The sequence below is a fragment of the Myripristis murdjan genome, chromosome 23 (assembly GCF_902150065.1).
Source record: "Myripristis murdjan chromosome 23, fMyrMur1.1, whole genome shotgun sequence".
In the NCBI taxonomy this organism is placed as follows: Eukaryota; Metazoa; Chordata; class Actinopteri; order Holocentriformes; family Holocentridae; genus Myripristis; species Myripristis murdjan.
The window spans coordinates 23,090,570-23,115,918 of NC_044002.1; the positions used below are offsets into that span (position 1 = coordinate 23,090,570).

The following is a 25,349-nucleotide window of genomic DNA, read 5'->3' on the forward strand; positions in this document are numbered from 1 at the left end:
GGTATTTAGTGTCAAACATTTATTCTGTTTTATTTTATTTTATTTCTGTTTATGTACAATGTTGATGTACAGTATGATGCACACTTGCACTAGAGTAAAGTTGCCTTTAACTTAAAACATTACAGAATTATTAAATACTTGTAGCCAGTATAGATATGCAGATATGCAGTATAAACATTAATGTCAATCCCTGAGTATTTTTTTTTTTCTGATTATGATCATTTGCTTGTTTATTTGATCAGCTCTACATGATTTGAAATTGCAGTCATAAATGCAAAAAACATCAACTTTGAGGGGCGCCACCTTGGAGCGCTTTTATGCCCCCACCAATGTCAAAATTAAATCTACGCCCTTGGTCAAGGCCACTACCATTGTCTATATTGTAGGAAAATAATCTGTTGGTTTCTTTCGATGAGAATTAATACCGTTGTCTGTACTGCATATAGTGAAAGTTCCAGTAAATTAATGCTGTGCACAGTTAGAGTGCAGTCGTGAGGAAAAGACCCCTTGTTTTATTTGTGTGTCCTATTCCTATATTGATTACTGGGCCAGATATATAATCTGTTGTAAAATATATTAGAATTGTATTAACTGTTTTTGTGAAATGCTTTGGTAACATGTCACGTTCATGCCAGTGAAGCAGAATTAAATTGAAAAATTGAGTTAAATTGAAAATTTGGAGTGAGAGAGAGAGAGAGAGAGAGAGAGAGAGAGAGCTGGAAGTGAGCATAGTAGGACCCCTTTAATTAATTTGCATAATTACATGACATGATGGGGCTCCCAGTCTGTTTTCAAATTTGTAAATGTGGCAACAGAATTACAGACTTTTTTCAGGAGTTGGAGGGAAAGAAGACAACAGATGAAAGCCAGTGACACAACCTGGTGTAGGATAACAGGCAAAACAGCGGCTCCTTCTCCTAATTCACAGTTCATGTTAAAATATAAGGTTGTGGGCCACACAGGCAGAACATCGCTGCTGGACGGACACAGGGCTGTGCTTTATTCGGTTGGCTTGACGTCATTATTTTATTTCCTTCCGCAGTTAAAACAACGCCTTATCAAAGAGTTTAAGTGTGTCAGTGAGGAAAACTGCGTAGACCTAAATAAGCCTAAATGAGCTTTTTTTTTTTTTTTTTTAAACAGGTTTCCTGAGAGTTATTATAGGAATATGATATTATAGAACTATTATCAGCATGTTTGGTTTCCTCACCAAAATTCCCAGGTTTCATCCTCTAGCCAACAGTGTTGTCACTAAATTTCATGGCAATGCAACAAACCCTTTTAAGATTTTTATACGGCAAATCTATGTTAATATCCTCTTGTTTTTGGTGTCCAATTCACTGCATTTTAGCTCCTGGTGGTTAGCCATGTCTTTGTGATTATATCCCTCTTGGTAAAAATTAGTGATGTTTTCAAATGTGAAATCTGCCATTTGCCATTTAAAGGAGACAGCAAAACTTAAAATAACCTACATAACATATTACTGGTTAACTTAAAACCTATGGCATAACTTGTCCTCAGTTGGCACAGTACTTAAAAGTCATAGACTGGTATTCATTTGAGTGATGAGCTATATGTGTATATTTTCTATATCCTTAATAGATACAGAGCATTTTTGACTTGATATAGTTTCCTTTTATACATAAGATAAATCTTACCTCAGCGGACACTCCCTCAGATGTAACTGTCGAAAACTGGCACAGCTTCAACATGGAGTTTTTTTTTTTCCTGTTGCTCATCAGTGATCAAGCCACTTCCTGTCACATGATTACCCACACTCAAGTACAGAAACTGAAAGTAAGGCTGAGGGGAAAAAGTGTTTAGTGGATGTTGCAGAAAACACAAACAGGGTAGATGGGAAAATGAAGCTGATAAACTAACTCTCAGTTGAATAACTCAAGTAACTAACTCAACATCAAGCAGGCTGCCAGGACTCTCCCATCATTTGTACAGGATACATCAGATGTACTTGCAAAATTATCGGCTTTGTTAAATATTAAAGATGCTTTTCTTGCAACCATGGATGTTGAGAGTTTATATACAAACACTGATCATATTGAAGGCCTTCAGGCTACTGAGTATTATCTAACATCAAGACAAAGCGATTGTATGCCACCAAATGAATTTATTTTAAAGCTTACTGAATGGACACTCAAAAATAATGTGTTCTGCTTTGAGGTCTGGTTAGACAGACCAAGGGAACAGCTATGGGGGCTTGCTTTGCACACAGCTATGCTTGTCTTTTCCTTGGTCTTTGGGAGAAGAAATACATTCACAACACATGCAACCCCTTCCTTGAAAATTAAATCTTCTAGTGCCGCTACACTGATGATGTCTTTATTTATTTTTATTTTATTTATTTATTTGCACCATAATACAGAGACAATTACATAGATTAAAAAACAAAACAAAACAAAAAAAAAACAATAATACAGAAAGTGCTGGAGAGGTAAAAAACCCAAAATGGGCTTATTCAAAGAAACCTCCCCCCAAAAAAAGATAATATAACAAATAAAATAAGATACTCAAAATTCAATTAACGACAGAAACAACAACAACAACAAAAGTACAAATACCATATTATAACACCAAAAAACAGTATAAAATTAAGAGTAAAAGTGAAAATGAAATAATTAAGTAGAAGCTGTAGTGTCTTGGTGTATTAGATAGGACTTTAGTCTAGACTTAAAATTAATCAGAGATGTAGATGTTTTCGCTAAAAGAATGTATGAATTCCAAAGTAATGAACCTCTGTAAGTAAAAGAAAATTGACTTTGTGTGGTACGGCAAAAGGGAGTATGAAGTTTAACGGCATGTCTTGTATTGTGAGAATGAACCTGAGAGTTAACTGTAAAGAATTCATTAAAAGATTTAGCAAGCAAAAAGAACTGAACTGAACTCACACGTTAACTGTTGAAAACGGATGCAGCCTTAACATGGAGGGTTTTTTTCTGTTGTTTCACAGTGATCAAGCCACTTCCGGTCACATGATTACCCACACTCAAGTGCAGAAACACAGGGCTGAGGTTAAAAAAGTGGTTAGTGAATGTTGCAAGCTGGAGTCCGGGTTGAGGCAAACAGGGCAGGTATAAAGAGGTGGAGGTGGAGAAAACACAAACATTGTAGACGGGAAAATGAAGCTAAAAAAACTAACTCTCAATCGAATAACTCAAGTAACCCAACATCAAGCAGGCAGTCAGGAATCGAGGGGTCAAATTTGATGCCACTAGGCTTGGGCGATATCCTAAATATAATATCACGATATTGCCCCTTGATACTGAATCAGGTCGAGCAAACTGTGCTGGGTGATGGACTCTGAAGTGTTGCCATGACATATGACTTCATTTCAATCCTTTGGCTCGCCATTTTCTCCAAGTTTGAAGGCAAAATGCGGCCAAGCGGACGAGCTGGCAGTTCCTCTTTGAAACTAAATCCTCCATGTCTGTGTATTAAAGCACTGCATGTGTGCTTACACAATGTTTTTCTTTCAAAATAAAAGCCGGCTCCCTGTCAGATCCCTGATTGATTAAAGGCCTTAAAGAGCCGTTCTCCCAGATTTATCTTGGATTTATTAAGCTGGTATTTACTACATTACGTTTGCAGAGGTGGAGATAATTAATTACTTTTTTTATTGAACAAACTTCAGAGCATTTTACAGATACTGCAGAGAATTATTACAAATGAGAAGTCTGACATTTTTGGTATATTAAGTTGTTAACCCTGAGAATGAACAGTAACAAAGAAAAGGGAAAGAAAAAGTACAAATACATAAATAAAATAAAATAAACCACACAGACATGCAAACACACACACACACACACACACACCACCCCACCCCACCCCCCTCCACACACACACACACCCCACCCCATCCCATCCCCCCTCCACACACACACACACACACACACACACACACTGCACTTCTGGTAGATAACACGCAAAGACTGGAGGGGAAGGGGTGAGTCCAAAAGGCTCAAGTCTGACAGTTCTTGAATCCCAGTACCGGGCGTCGGGTTCTGTCACTTGGTCTCATGGTCTCGCACAAACCCTGAACCTCCGTCGGAGCATGTTGTTCCTCAGGTCTAGGTTATTTCTGCTGTTTAAAGTGTTCATATTTCTATTTTTTATATATTCCTCGTTTATAGTGTATATATTGCTTGCTGCTATTTATCATCTGTTTATACTGTGAATTTGGACATTGCCCACATCTATCCACATTGTATACATCGATGCACACTGGGTTTTTTTATCATCTATTTATCATCTGGGTGCTATTTTTCATCTGTTTATACTGTAAATTTGCACATTGCCCTCATCTATGCACATTGTATACATTGATGCACACTGGTGTTTGGGGTTTTTTGCACATTGTTTTTTGCACATTGGGTACTTAGATCTTTAGATCTCGAGTGTCATCTTTTATTCTTTATTTTTGATTTACTTAATCTTGTACTCTGTGGATACTGCTGAAAACTGTGAATTTCCTTAGGGATGAATAAAGTATCTATCTATCTATCTTTTAATAACTAGGAAAAGTAACAACTCAAATCTCAAATACAAAGTAGCAACTGAAAATCACTCTTAACGAGGAATTACAAACAAAGGCAAGACAAAGTATCAAAAGAACATGAAAGCAAAGCTATGACAAAACAAAGTAGCAAAGAAACCTAAAACTTAACTATGGCAAGCAAAGTAACAAAGAAATACAGAACCTGACTTGACTTGACAAGACGTGACGTGACGTGACGTGACGTGACGTGACGTGACGTGACGTGACGTGACGTGACGTGACGTGACAAAAACTGGCACAGGACAAAGGGAAACACGGACTATATATACACACAAGGTAATGGGGAACAGGTGGAAACAATCAGGGCATGGCAGACAATCAGACGAGTGGGAAACACACAAGGGGAAGGGCAAGTGACCTGACACAAGAGGAGAGTGGGATTTAAAAATAAAACAGGAAGTCACTAGACAAGACACAAGAACAAAACCTAACAAAACAAAACATAATTCCTAAGACATGACACAACAAAACCTAACAAAACATAATAATTTCAAGGACATGACACTGTTTCATCTTTGGTGTCTCATCTGAGAGTGTGTAATTTTTCAACCGCCAGGAAAATGTTTGATTTTGAGATAAATATCAATTCTCTCACTTAGTGTGATCAATATGATCATTGGTCGTTTTGAGGAGGTGTGACTGTTTCATAAATTGCACATGGAGCAATTTTTAGTGCTTCTTGGCACTCAAATCTGCAGTCCTTTGTACAAAACTTATAAACTGATAAATGAGGCCCACCTAGCCATTTTTTGGCGGGCATATGTAGGACAAGAGGACGTCTATCATGTTCTTGATAATGGGGGGCGGTGGGTGAACGTCATGGGGCAAATGGTGGGCTAGGACCATATCCCAGGCATCCACCAGGTGAACATTCAGCCCTTTGAACACGGCCCGGAGCACCTTGTCCCGCTGCAGTGAGTACCAGTCACTGTTGATCAGCGCCACGTCAAGCGTCAAGGCCTTGAGGTTTCCTGTCCGGATGACCACCAGCGTGTCAGGAGCTCTGTCCAGCAGCCGCTGCACCGCCTTGCGGATGCTCTGAAGTCGCCGTAGGTACACCTCGACGGGATAAGTGCCAAAGTGAGCCCAGATGGTGAAAACCACGACAGTGTTGGAGCCTCCATCCAGCCAGTCCAGCTCGTTGGCAACATAGCTGAGTTTGATGGATGAGACGGTCTCGGAACGGATTGGAGGGGCGTGGCAGTGAAACTTCACCAAGATGTTTCGGGCCGTGTCCACAGCCATGAAGGGTCCACACTGCATGCTGCTGTGCAAATTAAACACCTTGAGGTCTAAGACAGAAAAAAATGCCATCAAAGGAGAGCATTACATAAAAATCTCAAAGCTGATCTCTTGGTTTGGGGAACCTGGGAGAGTCAGAGGACTGTCTAGATCAGTGTTCCCCAACCCAGTCCTCAAGGACCGCCTGTCCTGCAGGTTTTTGTTTCAGCTCTGCTCTGGCGGTCCTTGAGGACTGGGTTGAGGAACACTGCTCAAGATCACAAGGGTCAAACCTTGTGCTGTGGAGGGCTGAGATATTGCAGGTTTTCATTCCAGCGAAAAACTCCACCAGATGATTTCACTGATTAGTCCCTTCTCTCTGCTTGAAGGTGAGGTAATCAGTGAAATCAGCTGGTGGAGTTTTGGGTTGGAATAAAATCCTGCAGCCTCTTGGGCCGCCATGGCACCAGTTTGACACCCCTGCTCTAGATCAGTAATCATGGTAATGTCACAGAAGTATCACCGCTGTGCATTTCAATTTCAATTAAAGGCCAAGTCCCAGTTAATTGGAGAGTCTCTTTAACTGGCAGGGTATGATACACATCTGTCAAATAAACGTCTGTGTCTCATTTGGCAGTAAAAAACCTAAATTTGAGCATTATTACATGTTATCAAACTCTGGTACTGGATCATTTACCTGGAAGAACTCTGCTGAGGTGTTCAAACCACTGTCTCATGGTGGAGTCACCGTACATGTGCACCACCTTGTCTGTCAGACACTGGCTGATGGCAGAGGCGTCGTTGAACTGGCGAACTGTGGCGCCCCCTAGTGCTCGCCATGCACCCTGGTAGTAATATCCAGCGGGTTCAGGCTTCACGGTGCTGCTCTTCACCTCTGGTTGTCCTGAGAGGAAAATAAAGACAAACATCTGTGACGTGGATGTCGTCTGTGTGGTTTCACAGAACCACACAGAAAACCAACGACAGAAAACATTTTGCTGGTTTAATGCTGAATGTTTTCTGTCACCAAGAACAACTGTACCTGTCAGGCACTAAATTAGGGCTTCAACCTCAGACATAGATACATTAATATCACCAATGTTTTGTTTTATTTTGTGTTGTGTTCTGTTGTGTTGTTTTGTAAAGGAAACAAATTTCTCCATGTAGATTATTTCAAATAAAACAGGACAAAGTCTTATGTTTTTAATTTGTGCAAAAGGAAAACTCATAAGCACATAATTAACACTGATGTATTGATAAAACATGGTATTTTTTTTTTTTTATATACCTTGCTCCTTTGGCAGCACAGTGACTTTGTCAGGCCCTGATGCACGAATGGAGACTTTCATGTTGACCCCGCTGAGAAAAACACACAAAAGCACATATGAACATATGCTACATGGTTAAGAGGTAAATACTAGTATTACCTTATCAGTATATTAATTTGATTACACGAGGGCACTCAGTAGAGTGCAGACTTCCACCAAGATCACAGCTGGAGGTTATATACCACAAGGAAACACCTGGATCTGGACCCTGGACATTTGTCTTAAGAACATCCCTTCAGAAATGTATGTGTGACGTCACAAAGACTAAAACCATCTTTTTATATAGCCAATGGTTTAAAAACACAAGGACACAAGTCTTGTCTATCCCGTCTCTCCCAGCCCTCCCTCACCTTTCAAAGAGCGTCTCCTCCGTGGCCATGAGGTTTTGACTCACATGTCCTTTATAGTGCTTGATCCTGGTATCACAGCTCAGATTCTTTGGCTTGTTGCAGAACCATGGCTCCCCCGTGTGGAGGTCGGTGTAGTTGCACAGTGGCTGGTTTTGAGGCAGGCAGATGTTACAAACCATCGTTTCAAAGACAGAGCCGGAGCGGAAGACGCTCTTGAACTCAACTCGGTCTGGGTGTTCCCTGTTCAGCCTGCGCAGCACCGTGATGGCCTCACTGGGGTGAACCAGCGTCACCTGACAGGGGGAGGAACCAGGGATTTCATCATAAAATGGCAGTTGTGGTTAATTGCTTATGGTGACCACAAAAGTCAACATAGCCATAAAGCGTGTCACACTTGCTTGATGTGTCCTGCTGTGTTACACAAGGGTTAAAACCTAAAGTGCATGGTACCACTATGGCTTTGCAACCTCAAACCTAACACATTTTAGTCTATTTTATAAGTTTATTAGATTTTGGTTGTGCTTTTAGGGTCTTTAGGGTTTTAGGGTTGCAAAGTTGTAGACCCTCAAAAAACCACCATGTCTTGTGCTATACATTAGGGCTGGGCGATATGGCCTTTTATTAATATCTTGATATTTTTAGGCCATATCACGATACACGATATATATCTCAATGTTTTGCCTTAGCCTTGAGATGTTGCTTTGATGCATACAATCAAACCAGAATGACAATACTCGATATATATTGATATTTTTTCTGTGACGTAATTGGGGTTTCCCCCAAAGCATTATAGCATAGCGTCCCTGTTAGTTTCTTTTTTTTTTTTTTTTTCAGAGACAAATCCTTAAAATAAAACGGTCAATTATAAGTTTAAGCCACGTGCCAAATGTCACACAGGCACCTTTATTAACAGAGGTCACGGCACAATATCAAAATGTATAAAACAAATTGGAAAAAAAAACAAAAAAAAACTGTGTGCATTTATGAAATAAAATGCTCCTTGAATAAAATAAAACAATAATAATGTCCCTTTTCTGCATGATTAAAAAAAAAAAAAAACAGTAATTAATTCAAAAATACACTGTGTTACAATTTTAACAGTAAACAGACTTTTCCACTGCTAATGAAGCTTGCAGCAGGTTTGGTTCGGCCCAGCAGGCTGGGGAGGCTCTGTAGTCTGGGTCGCAGCACATAGCTTTTTTCCGCCTTCTCTCCCCCCTTCTCTCTCTCTCTCTCACACACTTTTTTTCTATTCAAGTCGCACGTGATTAATCAATTTGTGTGGTGTCGTCTGTGTCCAATAGTATGTGTCTGCACTGAGCAGAGGTGGGAGGGGCGGCAGCTACACACACAGCACACACGAACAGGAGAACAGGAGGGAGGGAACCGAGAGAGAAAGAGAGCGAGGGGCCACAAGGACAGACGTCACACACACGCTGGAAAGGTGTAATTAAGAAAATAAGTGGCAGCCGGAAAAGGAGTAAAATGTCAAGAGTGTAGGGTGTATTCAGCGCAGACGTACCGGTACGTAACGTCAAGCCAACAGAAACGATAAAGTTCTGAACAACCTGTTGCATTACGCAGCGCTGCAGGTATGGAAGCCCGGAGGGCCATTCTCCTTGCAATTGTAGCCGAAGATCTGTCTGAGCAGGACATTACTTTACATGGATCATTAACTATAGGGGTACTAAATACATTCAATGTCCTCTATGAAAAATAGTTATTGTTAAACATTGTTTCCAAGATTTGTACCATAGGCCTACACAAATGAGTTTTAAGTTTTAAGTTGAATAAAAGTTGCCATATTATTGAGAAAAACAATAAACTATGTCTGATTTATCATCATACTTACACATACATGTGCTTTTACCTCCTCAAATGATGGGCAACATTTTAAACATAGGCTGCACTAATATAGCGACTTGGAAGCCATAATGGAGCACTAGCGTTTTAAATCGCGGAGGCTTAAATACAGGCTGATGCTGATTGGATAACACCTGTGACATGCCCACAAAACGGAGGAAAAGTACCTGTGAGGCATGTTGCTCTCTGTTACAAAACGTTACAACCAAACACACCATTCAATGAGACAACGTCACACAACGTTACGTATCGTAACGTCGTTGAATACACCCGTAGAGTCTGCAAGAAAAAAATCTCTTATCGAGCCGGCTCCACAAACAACCTGCACAGGCACATGGGAACTGTCCACCCATCAGTGCAATGGGAAGAAAAAACACAAGCAATCGAACCTGATATTAATGAAGGTGAAGTGTGTCTACTGCAACTGTTGCTGCTGCTGCTGCAGTGTGTACAGCAATTCAATTCAACTGTAAATAGTTAAAAGTTTGTTTTTGTATTTTATAATATATTGTTCGTAGCACTATGTAGAGTTAATAAATAAAGGCATATTTATATAATAAACATATATAAATAAGTTATAATAAGTTTTTGTTTACATTAATAACTGATTTTGCACATAATTTTACATTATTGTTGGTAATAAATTAATTTAAGCGACAAAAAAATCTGAAGAGCCGCTTGGGAGCCGAAAGAGCCGGCTCTTTTTAGTGAGCCGAGCCAAAAGAGCCGGTTCTCTAAAAAGAACCAGAATTCCCATCACTACTAGTCTGAGGGGGTGTGCTCCAGTACGGTACGGGCGTTCATGCATGAGCACATGCACGGTCACGCACGCAGCGCGCAAACGTGGATATGACGTAAATCATGCAACCATCCCTTCCCCGTTTCCTCCTGCCTCCGCAAAACCGTTTAATGTGCGCAGCGTGATTACCAGCAAATCGCTGCGTTGCGCAATCAATAATCAACCATGTTGTCTGTGTCATTGGGCCAATCCCATTTCTTATTTTCACCCCTACCCCTCTTTTTCGAGTGCCACTTGCCCCTTGCAACAAAGTTACAAGGGGTTGAAATACTCCCCTATGAAATGGGACAACCCTTCATCCCCGGAAATGTCATCATTAGTCATCAGTGACGTTGTAAACAGACGCGACGATTTTTTTTTGACGGTAAATCTCAATCTCAAAATGACGTCTTCAGCTGTGGTAATCTCTCTTGCGTGGGCTATTGGCATCTTTTTGCGGTTGTCAATAGCGAATCGGAAGAATGTAAGGAGATGTCTCCTCTGCGCGTCGCCCCTCAGCCGTTGTAAAATCCCTGTAACCCACGGCTTCTCGGGGCTTATTGTTTAATTCGACGCCTGGGAGCACCGGTGAATCAGCTTGAGGTATGAATGATAGACCGTAAACAAGTTTTGTTGTAGTTAGCCCGACGTTAGCCACACAACATGCTAGCCAGCTGGTGTAGTGGTGTAACGTCAAACAGACAATCGCCGACTTTATCGATTTTTGTGTTAATTGTGTGAGAAGTGTGGGAGATTTCTCGTAGCACTCGCTTTGGAGTGTGCCTCTGAAAAAACTCTGTTTGGAGGGCTATATAGCCCTAGCACTCCACCCTTCCCCTCTGCCTCAACAAGAATCGGGACATCCCTACCCCTATATGTGAACGCGCAAAACGGAGGGGTAGGGGCAAGTGGTAGGGTTAAGGGGTGAATTGGGATTGGCCCAATATTGTCTGGGGAGGGGGAGTGGTAGTTGTGATGATGATGATGATGATGCATTTTATTTATAAAGCGCCTTTCTGACACCCAAGGTCGCTGTACAAAGCAAAAAAGAACAAACAAACATTTAAGAACAAACAAACATTAAGGCTACAGGTCACAGAGCGAGGGAGGCGGAGCAGAGAGGCTGTGTGTGTGAGACATGGACACAAGGAGAGAGAGAGGAGAAATAGGTGCGAACTTGCAGCCCATGGGAAGAAATGTATTGCTATTTTAACGCAAAATGAACTATATCGATAGAAAAGATATTGTCTTATATCGCGTGTTATATCGCGTTTAGAAATATATCGATATAAATTAAAATCTCGAGATATCGCCCAGCCCTACATCTCAGTCAGTTCCACCAATGCCCCGCTAAAGGCCGACCAGTGAATGGGGGTGTGTTGAGCCAAACAGTGTGCCTGTTCGCCCACTCCCAAAAATCCATGGGTTGCATGCTTTTTGCTTGGAGCTGGGTGGTTAAAAAATGTGTGTGACCAACAGGGTCAAGATGTTTTGTGGAGTCCAATGCTGTTTTAGGGTTAACTGTCCCTTTAACAGGAATCTGGAATCATAGTTTTTTGTTTTTGTTTTTTTTTAAATAAACCAAATCTTGAATAGGGAGAACTTTCACTCTCCTGCTTTATACCACTGACTCATTTGTCTTCCAGTCCACACATTTACAGTCACACTAAACAACAACATAGACTTTGGTGTCACCTCAACTTGTGCTCGTCCCTCCCAGAGTAATGGAAACACAGCGGTGTAGGAGCCGTTCAGGTGGTCCACCACTCGTCCAGCCACACCTGCACTGAGGGTCCGGTCATGCAGCCGGGCAACCAGGAAATCTCCCCCAAATTGTTTTGGACGACCCTGGAAGTCACCAATTTGGATCAGAGCCTCCAGCTCATCACCTACATGCCACTGACCTCCTGCCCTCACCAGCAGGATTGTGAAGGTGCTGTGGGCGGGGTCAGAGGTCGTGTTCAGGGATATGGGCACAGGGAGGCGAGGGGTTTCAGGCCAAGCGATGGAGTCCAGCAGGCGGCGTTCCTCAGGCGACAGCTGCTGGTGGCTGCAGTTGACAGGAGTGGTGGGGGTGGTTTTATTCTGAAACTGTCAAGGAGATGGGAAAAAAAGATAAAAACGCATTGTTAGTGGGTTTGACACTGGACGAGATTAGAAGCGAAGACACCTAAACCTCAGGGCCTCATTTATTGAAGGTCTCAGTAAAGGGAATGACTGAATGACTGAATGAATGAATGAATGACTTAACACCCGATGAACAGCTGTTACTTTGGCCACTGCTGGAGTCTGGAATCAAGTGAACAACAAAGTAGTTTGTTAGTGTTTTAACTTCATTTTACAGCAATTGTTGAAGCCATTTTACAGATTTGCCTCATTTGTTTATTTATTTATTTGCTGTGAATTATGCCTGATTATTATGTTGAAATGTTTTTTTTGGGAGGGGGGATAATTGTTATGTTTATTTATTATGCAAATGAATTGATGACCGTGAGAGGGTGAAGTTACATATGTGGGTGTCACTGAGTGATTAGGCACAGGTGAACAGGTGTTCACAACACAGAGTGGTGAAATAATAATAAATTAATCCAACAACAGCCTTGTGAGAGTGAAATGTATCCCTCATTTCCATCCCAAAAGTGCATTGCTTCACCTCACGTATGGTTTTGTCCCACCAAGCTGAGGCCTGTATCACGAAGCATGCTTTTTTTTTCCCTGGATTACTCAGACCTATCCTGATACACTAATCGAGATCATGGTGATCAGGGATAACTGGTATCATGACGCTGGTTATCATGGCTCATTTGATCCAGGTTTGCCTCACTATAAGAGCCATGAACGCGCACGTATAAGAGGTGGGTTCTGAGGCAGCAGACCAATCACAAACATGAGCGACAAGGAAAAACGCAAAGTGTGTTTCACGACGGAGGAGCAGCGTATTATACTGGAAAAATAGGAGGAAAAACAAAATTTACACACTAAATCGAACACCGCGGCTACCGCGAAGAGAAGGCAGAATGCTTGGCAACGAATTGCCGACTGCCTAAATGCGCAAGTTACACATCAGTGGCTCAAGTCCACATCCTACGCTGAAACCCATGAACTCACTGCACTGCACAGATGTGCTGCGTGTATGACAGGTGTAGCCCGGATGTTAAAAAAGGGGATTAAAATACAAGTTAATTCCTAATAACTCTTCATGGAGAATATTCATTAACAGTCATTAAACTGAAAATATTTTAGTTTAACAACAAAAGGAAAAATGGTTAACTAAGAGATTGATGTAATTTCTTATTTTCTAATATGTAGAAAAAAAAAAGTAAGGTGTGGTTAAAATAAGCAGTACTAAATCATATTGAATGTTAACTGAAGAAAAAACACACAGATTGTGCCTTTACCATTGTTCATTTTGTTTTATTGGTTGTTTGATGTGTCAATCAAAGTTACCTGTAGCAATTGGGCAGAGTAAGAAAAGAGGCCGGGAGATGAAAAAAAAAATGCGGAGATGCGAGAAAAACGGTGTTCGGAGAGGGAAGGGTGTGAAATAAACTGAACGTATAACACGGACTATTGTGGTGTTGAAAGCGTGTGGATAAAAGTATCCCTGCAGTTTAAACTCACAGTGAGTCATTGTTGTAGCTGTGCTAAGTGCAGTAGTTTGTTTCAGTTTGAAGTTTATCGTGTGTTGTTGTTTTTTTTTTCTCGGGACGCAGTTGAGTTTCTGGTAGGACTACTTATGACTTTTTCTTCATTTTGGAGCCTCGTGATTCAGATTCACATCAGTAAAAAAGGATTTAACGGCCGCACCGCACCCGAGCAACACATCAGGCCTGCAACTTTTGTTATTTTGGATGGGTGTGTGCGTGAGTGTGCGTGTGTGTGGGCCCACTGAGAGTTAAGAAGTGTGTTATTTGATCTGAAGTTTACTAGATGTGCATAGTGATAACAATAGAAAAAGAGGGATTTTGACATATATTTGAGAACATATTGACATAATTCTGAGAACATATCTAATTTTTTGAGTAATATTTTGGGTACTTATAAACCCATTTGTATATTTTTCCTTGGGAAAGAAACTGATTGATTTGCTAAACTTTGCAAAAGGTATTTTTGTTTATTTTTGAGAATTTATTATTTTCCTATATTTTGAAGGGTCTTATTAATATTTTTCTATTTCATACTAAAGTAATATTATATTTTATTTGTGTTATTTGAAAACAACCCAACAAATAGTAAACTGTTTTCTCTTTCATTTAAAAACGCCTGGGGTCAGTTATTTAAAATAGTGTTTAAGGTATATTTCATGTTAAGTGATATTATTTTGTCTAGTGATTAGAGTGCAGTTAGAGTACTTTTACTTCACTCAATATAGGTAAACCTTCGTGGTATCCACCTGACAACGAACCCAAACACCCCATCATTCTTGTTAAAGGTGAGTTAAAGTAACTGATAACTTGCATAGGGTGCTGGGGTGTTACACAGGTATAGTTGAATTCCTCCAGGTGTAATCCCTCAGGGGTTAAAAGAACGTGGGAGCAAGTAAAAACACAAAAACACAACACAAGAACATCATTGCATTTCTAAGTTTGCCTTTTTATTATAGCCTCTTATACAGGCTATAATAAAATAAAGCGGACGCCAAAATTCAATCACGTCAGTACATCAGGTTGACAGCCTGAATAAGATCAGATACTGAGCTGCGTTTGAACTTAGCAGGAACAAAAGGCAACTATAAATGCTGACTCGGCATCTTGAATGAAGGGTACAAATGATCCTTTTTTACATTTGCATCAGCGAGCTGTCAATTAGGCCCATTCTCTCACCCAGGAATAATTTACCCCCAAAAAAATATTCAGAGCTAATTAATTGAGCCACTTTAAATGGCCCTAAAATGTTGTGAAACGCCTCTAAAAATACTTTTAATTATCAAATTTCCTTGAATGATCTGTCATTTGTTTTCCTCTCCTACAGAGTGTCAGCTTTGTATAGCAGGCAGCTGTTAGCCAGGCTGAAGTGCTGCTTCACATTAATATTACAGTCTTTCTCTTATACAGAGAGTCGTCGGTAAAATGTTACGGATATGACTGGTCCAGGAAAATCCTTTCACGCCGTAATGCTCTCCTTATTTGGACTCATTGTTCAAGGGGATCCTCCATGATTGGGCAGGCCACATTTTGGCAAACAGCTGATTGGCCAGGGGGCAGTGCTTTATGTAGGATTCAATCCTATCCTCTGATCCTACCCTCTGATCGGGATATAAAATCTATCCTGAACCTGTCCTGAAAGCTAGTCTGCTCTGGGGCATACATACACATACACATATACAGTCAGTGGCCAATTCCTTAGGGCCACCTGCACAATCTAATACAATCCAAAACAACTATTCTGCCATAAAGTTTCCTTTTATGATGCCTCTATGTTTGGCATTGAGCTCATAGTTAGGGGTGGTGAAATAGGTAAATAGGGCTGAGAAACATTTAGAAACACTACAATATAATATCCAGTGCAAGACCTCTGCAAACTACAACCTCAGTCATAAACATAGAATTAAATTTACACATTCTGCACAATGTCAACAAACCGTGAACATTATAAACTTTGTTAAAAGGTAGAATGTATGGCAGAGCTGTTGCACTAAACTGCATTAGATTGTACAGGTGGAGCTGATAAAGTGGACAAACAAACAAACAAATAAATAAATAACTACAGCGGTGTTCTCACCTCCAGTGTGGTGATGTTACATCGCTGCACATACACAGCGGGCCCAACCAGGAAGATGGAGATGAGGATGGCAGCTTTCTTGGGGTTATTGATAAGAGTAAGCCAGAAAGCCATGACAATTCTCCTGCTTCTGCCAGCACCGGTTTCCATCTCAGCCGACCCTGTGGCTGCAGAACAGCACCGTGACTCGACACGGGTGAACAAACAAACAAACAAACAAACAAGTGTCCTCGAAAAAAAAAAAAAAAACTTGATGATTTCACTTCAGGAAGAACTGTTCAGCCATTTGGAAACATAACAACATTGTGAATGCTGAACTCTGTGGTATTTCCTGCCTTTCTTTAAAAATTAAACAAAGCTACATGCGCCACAATAATTCACCACGTTTGAATTTACTTTTACACATTTACTATGAGCACGTTAACATGCACACCATATTCCTGTTTTATTCAGAATATCCTCAGTATTCCAGTTGAGTTATGTAAACATGAACCTAACCCGATTAAGGTCATATTCTGGTTGGAGAAAATTCCAAATCAGTCCCTGATGCCAGTTTTAACCAGAATATTGTGCCATGTAAACACCTTAATTGGAAAATGCCCCGTAGCGGAACATTCACTTATGTCTGCGCATGCTCAATTCACAAGGAATCCTGGGGCGTCTTTGTTGCTATGGTTACTGCAAGCGGGGAGAACGACATGGCGAACAGCATGGCGAAAAGAAGGAGAAGAAGGAAGAAGAAGACTTGAAGACTCTATTTAGACTAGAAAAGGCCCGAGGCACAATGTGTGCTCTGCATTGGCGGCCATCTCCTTAAAACTTGTGCAAAGCCACTGTCTGACATTCTTGCTTTTATCTTTAACAAGTCACTCCAGTCACACAAGTTCCCTCATCTCCAGAAAGAGTCAGTCATTGTGCCTGTACCTAAGAACAAGTCACCTAAGTCACTTAATGACTACATACCAGTGGCACTTATGTCCCTCGTCATGAAAGCCTTCGAAAAAAAATAGTCAAACAGGAGATTTTGAGAGCAACACAATTTCAACTTGACCCCCTTCAGTTCGCTTACAGGACAGGGAGGGGCGTGGAGGATGCCTCTGGCACCCTACTCAACGTGGTTTTCAACCACTTAGAAGGGGCTAAGCAATTTACACGACTTTTATTTATTGATTTTTCATCAGCTTTTAGTTGTATACAACCTCATATTTTAGCAGACAGACTTTTAAAGACACACAACATCAACCCAGTGCTAATAGCCTGGCTAGTTGACTTTTTAACCTCTTCATCCCAAAGGGTAAAAGTTAATGGTATTTTATCTGAGGCTCCTTTACCTCCCACTGGCAGTCCTCAGGGGTGTGTCCTCTCCCCACTAACTTTTTTTTTTTTTTTTAATATTATTATTATTATTATTTACAAACGAATGCAGGTCACACCCTGAAGGAAGACAAGTGATTAAGTTTGCAGATGACTCAGTTATAGTGTCCCTTTTAAAAGTCAATGAAACTGTGGATGATTTTAATGCATGGTGTAAAAGCTCCTTTTTAAATGTCTCAAAAACAAAAGAAATTATAGCTGCTGCTCAGCAATGGTCGGGGCCGGGCAATTTTAGGCAATTCTGAGCAACAAGTGGAGAATAGGAAGACGAAAAGAAAGGTGGCATACTAATGTGCATTTTGCATCAGTTTAGGCTTGAACTCCCATCTTACTGAGCTAATTGGCAAGTGTCAATTTATGTGAGGCTTCACAAACTGACTAAGCCAGTCACATGATAGGAGCCGCCTATGCAGGGAAAGGCAGATTTCAAACGACTGTAAAAAAAACAAACAAACAAACAAACAAAAAAAAAACAAAGTGAAAAACTGATGTTTAAGTGTAAAGTGTACAAAGGTTTCTTCGGTATTGGGGCTACATTTTGATGAAAGTGACTATGAAACTATGAATTTTCAAAGTTTTGAAATTTAGAGGCGTGCTGTAGCGTCACCATAGAGTGGTGAAGTCCCGCCCTTCCACTTCCGCTACATGGATCCTCAAAGCAAAAAGTTATCAGTGCGATTCAATGGGTAGATAAAAATTATTTTCTGGTCCTGTTTGAATTGTGCCATGGATTTCATATATGTTGTTTGTGATATTTAAAGATAATTGTTCACGCAAAGAAGACTACAATTTAGCGCCAGTAATTTTGATAATGTTAGGTTTTGTGTGAGCCCGCTTTGTGAACTACAACTCTTCGCTGCTCTCGACGTGAATGATATACGTCACCACCCGCACTGGTCAGTTGGAGCCAGCGAGTCCTAGTCCTTTTATCAGACGGGAAACGATAGAAATTACAGCCGTTCATGCTGGAATGTGGCTAATCGGGAACAAAACACACCGGCATCTTGACTTGAATCTGGATGGAGGGAAAGGGCAATGGCGTGACGTCACAAACGCGACACAGCATGTAGTCTTTCTAATTGTGTTTTCTCCCTCTCTCCCCAAGTGTAATTAATGGTCATCCAGTGGAAATAGAGCAGGAATACAAAAATCTGGGATAACAATAGACAGCAAACTAAATTTTGAATCACACACTGAAGTCGTCTGTGCTAAATCCCAACAACGCATGTACATTTATCGCAAACTAAGGAGTTTTAACATTGACTGTACTTTTATGAGGATGTGTTATTTTTGTTTTATTGAGGCTGTTTTAACTTTTTGTTTTATCTGCTGGTTAGGGTCTCTATCAATGTTCCCTCTAATTTTTCATGTGTCTGGGCATACACACAAGCTCCTTGAGCACACTGAGGACCACTGTGAGCAACATCAGATGTGCACGCTGTGGCCACACACCAGTATCACACCTGTTTCACCGCTTGTTCTTCTATTTGCACATACTCTGACAGCCATTCCATCTTAAAAGAAATGCATTTCTTTTTTACTTTGGCTTGGTCAGTGGATGTGTCGCTGCCCGTTCGTTTCGCCATGATAAGGGGTTAGCATTTGCGTCTCTTAACTCTACCGCACTGTTGTTAGCTAGCTAACCTGCACCTGTATGGGCAGGGCACATATGCAAGCACTGTCAATGCTATGATTGGCTGCATAGCGTAAGTGAACCATATCGTATCATTGGCTGGACACCTGTCACTCACTGAGTTACATTGCAAAATGGTACAGAAAACAACATTATTGGTCTAATTAATTAGATTAGATTAGGTCTAATATTAGATATTAATTAATACGTTTATGTTGAATTTTATTTTATGCGCTGCATAGATTTTCTTGTGCGCTGAGAATGTGCAAGCAGTGCGCGATTGTGCAAGCAGTGCGCGATTGTGCAAGCAGTGCGCGATTGTGCAAGCGCGCAGCTGAGAGGGAACATTGGTCTCTATCAGTCAACAACAAAAAGAGGCTTGATGGCATTGTCAGAGTATGCAGTAAGATTGCAGGCACAACCCTCCCTGACCTCTCCCATACTTTTAACACCAGGATTTCAAAGAATGCCCAAACCATTGCTGCCGACCCTAGCCGCCCTCTGTCTTGCCATTTTAAGCCACTCCCATCAGGGCGTAGGTACTCCATGCCTAGATGCAGGACAAACCAAGTGGAGGTGACAACAGAGGATTTACTTCTGTTTTGTACTCCCACCATCGATGAAACAGTGGTCACTCCAAAAACTGGTGCCAGTTCCTGAGTTTGCACCTCAGTTCTATGAAAGCAGTTCGAGAACAGAACCTTTTTGGTGGAAAAGACCTATGTGAGGAGAATTAACTCAGCATACATGTTTTGATGGTGGGGGGAAGGCCCTGCTCCGGCCAGGATTTGAACCCAGGACCTTCTTGCTGTGAGGAAAACGACACGCCAGTAATGTCAGTAGGCTGAACCTGAAGAAGACAGTTATTACTGTTTTCCCCATCTGCTTTCATTATGCAGGAGATATTACACAATAAAATCAAGTAACTGAAATACTGTGTTGACCCCGTTGATCCCCTCCCTCCTTGAACAATAAAAATATAATTAAATCTTATATAGTTATCAATTCGATTTTATTTTCGTATAGCCTACCCCTTTCCCTGTTTTCTTCCCTCTCCTTTCCTTCCTTCTCTCCCCCCTTAGATATCAATACAGGAGATACAGGAATGAATATATTGTGGCTTACACATTAACATATTGGTTAATTTACAAGAAACTTGGCTACTGCAGACCGAGTTATTAGGTCACATGGAGAGTGATAAATAAAACCCTGAAGAAGACAGTTCTTGATCGAAAAAAAAAATCAGTGCTTTGAAATGTATTGGAGCTCGAGAGTGCATCGGGTCCCTCCTTTCCAGGTGTTGGAAGAGAATATTTCCTAAGGAGCATAGGATCCATAAATTAACGTTCTTTCCTAACATCCATTTCCAATCTAACGCATATTTACTTCCCGGTGTTACAGTCATGATACAATGCAAGGGTTTTCCTACATTCTCAAGATGTAATCCAATAGTTTTCCTTCCAAACAAACACACACACAGGGGCGTAGGGACGCCAGGGACATGTCCCTACCAATATCCAGCCACTACTGTATAGTCCCTACTGATATAAACACTGTCCGTCAGCATCCAGTCCATGCTTATGGTACACAAAGGGTTAACAGTAGTGATGGGTCGTTCGCGAACGAGTCGATTCTTTTGAATGGCTCTTTGAAATGAACGAGCCAGTTCCCAATTTCTTTGTTTTTTTGCTTTAATTCACTCAGGTATCCATTAATTTCGGTGTATTTGGTCATTTTTGCACGTTGTGAACAAAAAGAAAGATGAAGGAGTCATGTGTGTGACTCGTTTGGCCAGTCCTTACTGGCCAAGAATCTTGTGGAGCGTATTCTCACCGGAACAGTTTGGGACAGTCGTGGAGTGGTTGTTCACCGGTTATGTTCAAGGCAATGAGCTCTAGGCCAATCAGAGACAGGTAGGGCGTGTCTAAGACAGGTCTTGCCTGGGTCCTGCTATCTTTACCCTCTCGGCAGGCATAGACCAGCGGTATTTGGGGAAAACTATACTTTATTCTCTAATCAAGCTTTGAACATAATGACACGGATCAGAAAGCTAAATCTAGCTGTTGCAAAATTTAGCCTACCTCTTATGGACTCGTGCAGATATAACAAAGTGGTATGATTTTGGAGATAAAACTTTAGACTCAAGGCCAGCTCAAGGCTATGTCACATAAGGAAATGAGACTAACAAGATCTCGAGTCCACAGTAAAGGTATGTTTGTGCTGTGCGAGCCGACCACAAAGGCAGATTTTTAAATTACATCTCTATGTGGCCTCAGATATAATATATATGGGATGTCTAAGTTTGAATGATTCTGATCGAAATATTAACCCACACCTTCTCAGCATCCAGTACAGTCTGATACCACCCTGTTAGTCTCATGTGTAATGTTTAGGTCTTAATGGGTTAAAAATAAATAAATATAAAAATGAGCCAGTCTTTTGAACGGCTCTTTGAAAGGAACGGATCCTCAAGATCCGGCTCCCTTCAAAGAGCCATAAATCCCATCTCTAGTTAACAGTCGGTCTCTGATAGAAGTCCCGCCTCTAACCTAATATCGCTCATCGATTGGCTCTGCCGTTTCTTGCTAATGTGTGATTGGCCGTCCCCGCTGTCACCCCATCTGGTTGTAAAAAAAAAAAAAAAAAAGAGCACAGCGGAGTTTGTTCCGCTAGTTGGCCAGCAGCTGCAGTCCGTGTGTATCTGCGACTGTCAGCTGTTCCATGTTGGGCGTTTGTTCTGCCTGAGTGGTTGCATTCAAATTTGTGTGTGTGTGTGTGTGTGTGTGTGTGTGTGTGTGGCCACAGCCATCATGGCAGAGAAGAGAAAATCAACGGACATCCGAACATTTTTTTGTCCACCAAAACACAAAGTAAGAGCCCCACAGCGTATTACCTTAAAGAATAGTTGATTATAAAATGTTCACAAGAAATAAGTGAAATATGCCATAATATGTAAATGTTGCATATGTCAGTAGGCAACAGAGAGGGCAAGACAGGGAGAGGCAGGGAGACTCTCAGCTCTCAAATTAAACCGTTTTGATTAACGTGACTGTAAAATTAAATCCGAGATTTTATTGGAAACATATTAAATAAGTTAGAATATGGTTGCTGACAACATGTGAAAAGACTGACAACTATATAGTGTTGAACTGTGGAGTTTGAGGGTAAAACTGTTTTTGAGGTAATTGTCAACATCCGAACAGTGTGAGCCTCTGCCACATCCACCAGGATGAACTGGATCAAGTTGACGTAAAACAGATTTTCCAGCTCTTTATCTCTGCTAATGATAATAGAAGGAATGTCTTTGGGGCCTTCATTTATGCCTGTCTATGATCTTATGTTTTTGTTTGTTAATACAACTTGTAATTGTATGAGTCATTTTTGGGTTTGGGGTAATTGTGTCATAATCATTTCAATATTTTACGAGATTTTTAGGTTCTATGTGTTGGATTTAAAGTCGCCTATTTGTATTTGCATGTAGACATAAGGAGACATGAAGAGATCCTCAAAATTAGTCATTGTATCATTTTCTGTACTTTTAATATTTTCAAATATGTATATATAAAATATATATATATATATATATATATATATATATATATATATATATATATATATATATATATATAAATTGCGTAGACCTAAATAAGCCCAAATGAGCTTTTTTTTTTTTTTTTTTTTTTTAAACAGGTTTCCTGAGAGTTATTATAGGAATATGATATCATAGAACTATTATCATCATGTTTGGTTTCCTCACCAAAATTCCCAGGTTTCATCCTCTAGCCAACAGTGTTGTCACTAAATTTCATGGCAATGCAACAAACCCTTTTAAGATTTTTATACGGCAAATCTATGTTAATATCCTCTTGTTTTTGGTGTCCAATTCACTGCATTTTAGCTCCTGGTGGTAAGCCATGTCTTTGTGATTATATCCCTCTTGGTAAAAATTAGTGATGTTTTCAAATGTGAAATCTGCCATTTGCCATTTAAAGGAGACAGCAAAACTTAAAATAACCTACATAACATATTACTGGTTAACTTAAAACCTATGGCATAACTTGTCCTCAGTTGGCACAGTACTTTAAAGTTATAGACTGGTATTCATTTGAGTGATGAGCTATATGTGTATATTTCCTATATCCATAATAGATACAGAGCATTTTTGACTTGATATAGTTTCCTTTTAAACATAAGATAAGTCTTACCTCAGCGGACACTCCCTCAGATGTAACTGTCGAAAACTGACGCAGCCTCAACATGGAGGTTTTTTTTCCTGTTGCTTATCGGTGATCAAGCCACTTCCTGTCACATGATTACCCACACTCAAGTACAGAAACTGAAAGTAAGGCTGAGGGGAAAAAGTGTTTAGTGGATGTTGCAGAAAACACAAACAGGGTAGATGGGAAAATGAAGCTGATAAACTAACTCTCAGTTGAATAACTCAAGTAACTAACTCAACATCAAGCAGGCTGCCAGGACTCTCCCATCATTTGTACAGGATACATCAGATGTACTTGCAAAATTATCGGCTTTGTTAAATATTAAAGATGCTTTTCTTGCAACCATGGATGTTGAGAGTTTATATACAAACATTGATCATATTGAAGGCCTTCAGGCTACTGAGTATTATCCAACATCAAGACAAAGTGATTGTATGCCACCAAATGAATTTATTTTACAGCTTACTGAATGGACACTCAAAAATAATGTGTTCTGCTTTGAGGTCTGTTTGGACAGACCAAGGGAACAGCTATGGGGGCTTGCTTTGCACCCAGCTATGCTTGTCTTTTCCTTGGTCTTTGGGAGAAGAAATACATTCACAACACATGCAACCCCTTCCTTGAAAATTAAATCTTCTAGTGCCGCTACACTGATGATGTCTTCTTTTGTTTTAAAGGTATAGAATCCAACTTTTGGAGTTTCACATATACGTAAACTCAGTCAGTGCCAATATAAGAATGACATTACAATACAGCAAAAGAGAAATCTCATTTTTGGATTTGTTGATCAGTAAAGAGATCTATATCTGTAGAGATGGCAGAACGTTTTGCAGGAAAGGGGATACAAGACACAAGTGGTCCAACAGGCCCGAGGGAGAGCCAATCAATGCAACAGGGATGACCTACTCATAAAAAGACAGAGACCAAAGAGGAATCAGAGGGGTAGATGATGCTACCATCACTCTGTTCAATTACTTACAAACATCTTGAGGGTACAAAAACACACGTCAGGCTTTTATTTTTAGATTTCTTGTCAGCTTTTAATACAATCCAGCCACATGTTTCAGTCAACAAATTATTGTCAGATTTTAATCTTAATGCTGGACTGGTGAAATGGGTGTTGGATTTTTTAACTTGTTGGCCGCAGGTAGTCAGGGCTAAGGTTTGTATTTTTTTTCCCAGAAGCGGCTGTCATCCACAGGGTCACCACAGGGGTGTGTCCTGTCTCCTTTATTGTATATTCTTTACACTAATGATTGTAGGAGCAAACACAGTGACAGGCATCCTGTGAAATTCGTGGACGATACAGTCCTTATTAGTCTGCTCCAGGAAGGAGAGGTCGATCATGGACCAGTCTTGGAAGAGTTTGTAGAGTGGTGTGACAACCTCTTTCTGAAGTTAAATGTCCCATAAAACTAAAGACATGGCCATTGACTTTAGGAAAAACTCTCCCTCTACCTTTCCAACCACTATTAAAGGCTCACATGTTGAGACTGTAGAGCACTAGATAATACCTGGGTACAGTGATAGATAAAAACTAAAACTTTGATCTCAACACATCTGCAATCTGCAAAAAGGGCTTGCAGAGACTTTATTTTCGCAGACTAAGCAGTTTTAATGTGGATAAGATTCATGTTTTTTTTTTTATTTTTTATTTTTTTTTTTATCTATTTTAACATTCTGTATTATTGGCTGGTATGGTAATCTCATAGTGCAGGACAAAAATCGCCTGTCAGATATTGTCAAGGTAGCCAGCAAGATTATCAGCACACAACAGCTTTCACTGTCAGATATCGTAAGTTATGCCTATAACTATGGATCTATGAGACCGAACGATGACCGTCACCACGGTCTTCACCTTGAATGATGCCATCCTACTACCTATCCTCGAGACCTTATGTCAACAAAGTCATGTGACTGACCTCAGGAGGCGCGGCCCCGAGTCTATAAGAGGTTCCGGGTGACGTCGCCTCCGCCTCCTGCCTGGAACGCCTCAGCCGGTTCTGAACGACAGAGAATGGTGACGGTCATCGTTCGGTCTCATAGATCCATAGTTATAGGCATAACTTACGATCTATTTCGACCTCACTCAGACCGTCACCACGGTCTTCACCTTGGATGACTCATACCATCAGGGTCGTGAAGAACGGAAGACTCCACCGGATCCTGGTTTGAGCCTGCGGCAGAAAGCACAGCCAAACCGAGAGGCGCTGGTGCCGCCACGTTGACCCTGTAGAACCGAGCAAAAGTACATGGTTTGTTCCATGAGGCTGCAGCACAAATCTCAGCCA

The 25,349-nt window shown here is 40.7% G+C and overlaps 1 protein-coding gene and 1 long non-coding RNA gene across 2 annotated transcripts in view; both read right to left on the bottom strand.

The window, feature by feature from the left end:
* LOC115355615 (NXPE family member 3-like) overlaps window positions 1-12,192 on the bottom strand; it is a gene marked incomplete at its 5' end in the record, with an annotated part of 53,508 nt that extends 41,316 nt beyond the window's left edge. The window contains 4 exons of the mRNA XM_030046473.1: window positions 6,489-6,695; window positions 7,080-7,150; window positions 7,470-7,762; window positions 11,806-12,192. Of these exons, the coding sequence (XP_029902333.1) occupies window positions 6,489-6,695; window positions 7,080-7,150; window positions 7,470-7,762; window positions 11,806-12,192 (958 nt within the window). The remainder of the gene's footprint in view (window positions 1-6,488; window positions 6,696-7,079; window positions 7,151-7,469; window positions 7,763-11,805) is intronic.
* Window positions 12,193-12,358: 166 nt separating this feature from the next.
* Window positions 12,359-23,109, bottom strand: LOC115354925 (uncharacterized). Its single transcript, XR_003927825.1, has 3 exons — window positions 23,044-23,109; window positions 15,832-15,998; window positions 12,359-12,399 (listed from the first exon to the last, which is right to left on the bottom strand). It is a non-coding gene; the product is annotated as an uncharacterized LOC115354925 (long non-coding RNA).
* Between the last annotated feature and the right edge of the window lie 2,240 nt (window positions 23,110-25,349).